General features: G+C 38.0%; 1 protein-coding gene across 1 annotated transcript in view; it reads left to right on the top strand.

Annotated features, from left to right (window-relative positions):
* Positions 1-516: 516 nt before the first annotated feature.
* LOC104532941 (cullin-3) overlaps positions 517-3,434 on the top strand; it is a gene marked incomplete at its 5' end in the record, with an annotated part of 9,663 nt that continues 6,745 nt past the window's right edge. Inside the window, 3 exons of the mRNA XM_010178284.1 lie at positions 517-641; positions 974-1,070; positions 2,155-2,289. Coding sequence (XP_010176586.1) covers positions 517-641; positions 974-1,070; positions 2,155-2,289 — 357 coding nt within the window. The remainder of the gene's footprint in view (positions 642-973; positions 1,071-2,154; positions 2,290-3,434) is intronic.

Genomic DNA, 3,434 nt, shown 5'->3' with positions numbered 1-3,434 from the left:
GAAAAGTGGCTAGGTTGTGTATGTAAAAGTGAGTACCTGTTTACATTGCCATACAGAGGTAAATTGCAGGAAAAGCTCCCTATGGTTTAACATTAGTTATTTAGTATTTACTCTCTGATTCCAGAGAGTAATTTTATAAACAATTATTTTGAAATGGATACATTTAGCAACCTGGCTTTACTCCGTGTTGTCAAAAACCTGCTTAGAAAGAAGTGCTATGTGTATTATGGGATCTATTTATGATCACAGACCTTTCATTATTGCTTAAGAATTCATTTTGTTAAATTCTGTACACTTGTAAATGCCAGAGGGGAATAATGTGGAGGATTTCTGCTGTACCATCTACTCTGATAGCGATTAGTTAATTTGTCTGTCTTTGTAAACATCATGTTTTTAGACATATGTCTATTTTTTTCTTGGTCTGTGAAAATTCTATACATTCTACACTCATATAGAAAAATGGTGAAATGTTACCATGTTTTAAAATAGTGGATGTTTTCTTCCAATTGTCCTTAGGTCTCATTAGGTGGTGTTGATCTTACAGTGCGGGTCCTCACAACAGGTTACTGGCCTACTCAGTCAGCCACACCAAAGTGCAACATCCCTCCAGCTCCCAGGCATGCTTTTGAAATATTTAGAAGGTATGTATTAAAACAGATTTTTAGATAGAGGTTTTAAGAAGAAACTTTCTATACTTAACTCACAGATACATTTTACCATTAAAGACATGTTAGCATACTGCTTTTCTTTAGTTCATGTGAAAATTAGGGAATGCAATAGTCGCGTTACGAGGGTTGAGGTTTTGGGAGCTTTTGATTAGAATTCTAATGAGAGTTAATGTTTTAAAAAGCCAAAGTTAGAAATTTCTTAGTGTCCTTAATGGCTCTGAAGTCTATATAACAGTTTAAAGCAATTTCCTCTTAGATACAAAATGTGAACTATGTGTTAAGTTTTTGGTTCAATTACATTACAGGTTTTATTTAGCCAAACATAGTGGGCGACAGCTGACACTCCAGCATCATATGGGTTCTGCAGATCTCAATGCCACTTTCTACGGACCTGTTAAAAAGGTAAAGTTAAATTATGAGAACACCATATCTTTTTTAAAAGTAAGCAAATACACATTTGTAATAACTTCAGAATTTTATAAAATAAAAGTTTACCCATTGATAATATAAGAATAAGAAAAAGATGCCTTCCACTGGCTTTGAAGTCTGATTCTTCCTTTGTAGCGGTTCTGTCTTGACATTTTTGCCTCCCTCCAGATCTAATTTGATTGCATCACTCAGCATCATCTCTCCGTTACCTCATAGAAAAGTAGTAATTTTGATCTTGAAGGAATCTCAACGGTTTGAGCATTTTGAGGTTTTTTTTTTGACTGTGAATCAGTCAAAACTGAAATGAAACTTGTTTCACTTTAATTTTTGGTAATGTGAAAAAGTGTTGTTGAGACAAGTTTAGCCTGCTTTTCATGTGTAGAGTGCTAACAATGTAGACAACATTTTTTTCAAACATGGAATCTTAGTAGAGTTTAGAGAAATACAATGCTTAATGTTTACGTAGACAAGAAAATAACTTGCTCTAGTGATTTAGAATAGTTCTGAAATGCTAAGCTAGAGGTAGTGGTGGCATGATGCTTGGGAACATAGGAGGCTATGTAAAATGAAAACAAAATTATTGTAACACAAAGTATTAATCATGTGCATTTGTGAGGATATTAAAATTGTATTACTTTGTATTATATTGTTGGATAAATATTTTTATAATTTTAAAGATAAGAGTAAGAAAACTGGAGGATGGGCAAGTGGTGGAACAGGGGCCAGAGAGGTGGTGAGGTCTTCATCCTTGGGGATGCTCAGTATTTGACTGGACACAACCCTGAGCATCCTGCTCTAGATGGTCTGGCTTTGAGTGGTGGCTGGACCAGTGGCTGGACTGTGAAACCTACAGAGGTGCCTCCAACCTCAGTCACCCTGTGATTTTAAGACAGCTACCGGAGAGACATTCTCTTCATGCCACCAGGCATATGCTATTCTATCACTTGTGTAGACTGATCTCCTAGATAATTATTTCATCATAGAACTTTTGTCTTACTGAGGTAAAATATTTTGCAATGGAGAATAATCTAATAGTAGTTTTGTAATTTTAAAATAGGAAGATGGCTCAGAGGTTGGTGTAGGAGGTGCCCAAGTAACTGGCTCAAATACACGGAAGCATATATTGCAAGTCTCCACTTTCCAGATGACGATATTAATGCTCTTTAACAACAGAGAAAAATATACATTTGAGGTAAGGATTGTGATTTTCTCACCTGATTTTAAATAACTATTTTAGGCACTTTCTTGTCCTCTTGACTAGACCTTTGAAGATCAAGTGCCTCTCATTCTATTTGAGTGTGGATCAGGCTAATAAATACAGGAAGCAGATCATTAGCAATGCGTCTGGGAAACAATCCTAGGGGAACGAATGATTTGGGAACAGAAGCTTTCAGAAATGTTGAAGAAAGTTGTGAGTGTGGTTATTCCTAGCCCATAGAGTTACAGAAAAGCTGAAGTTGGAATGCAGCAGGTGGCTCCATTTGCTCATTTAATCTTTGAGGAACTGGATTTAGAGGCCAAAGGGTGGAGGAGAATTTGTATCCTGGCTTCTTAAGCACTGCAGTGCATAAATTGGCAGGCGGGAGTAAGCTGTAGGATGAATCAAAGAACTTTCATCCCTTCCCTAGTTACTGGGCCAGAAAGGACAATGAAGATGGTCCAGATAGAGTCTTAACAAGGAGTCTGTAGAGGCATTGCTGGGAAAGGTTGAAGTAGTCAGCCAATAGATGATGAAGAAGCTTTGGGACTGGAGGAGGTTCCTGTGCTATGAGGTTTGAGCGTGGTACTGTTAATGTCAATTAATAGTTTCTTTTTAGATGTTGTCTTCTGTTTGAGGAAGTGTTGGCAGCCTTGAAAAGCAGTATGGATGCAGTTTGAAAGGGAGTGGATTTCCAGATTTTCTCATGTACTTTTGACTCTGCTATGCACAGTGATTGCCTTTTGTCCTGGTTTTTGCTAGGGTAGGGTTAATTTTCTTCTTGGTAGCTAGAAAGCCCTGTGTTTTGGTTTCAGTGAGGATTGTTATGAGAACAGTGTTGATAACTACAAGGACACTGTGCTTGGGCAGTTTCCGAGAACAGAGAACGGGAAGGGGGGAGCGGAGAAGAAAAGTGTAGCAGTTGGTAAAACCCAGAATTGACAGTTGGATTCCAATGAGATATTCCATAGCATATTATGTCATGTTTAGTATATTAACTGGGGCTGACTGGAAAGCGGGGGATTCTCTCGGGAATCGCTCAGGCTCGTTTTTCCGGGATTGCGATTTCGGGTTCAGGGTTCCTTTTCGCTCCTCCGTTATCAGTGGGTGGTGAGCAATTGTACTCTGCATCACTCATA

This window comes from Antrostomus carolinensis, unplaced genomic scaffold, assembly GCF_000700745.2.
Source record: "Antrostomus carolinensis isolate BGI_N321 unplaced genomic scaffold, ASM70074v2 scaffold10781, whole genome shotgun sequence".
In the NCBI taxonomy this organism is placed as follows: domain Eukaryota; kingdom Metazoa; phylum Chordata; class Aves; order Caprimulgiformes; family Caprimulgidae; genus Antrostomus; species Antrostomus carolinensis.
The sequence above is the reverse complement of the archived record's forward strand: the minus strand, read 5'-3'. Positions and strand labels throughout refer to the sequence as shown.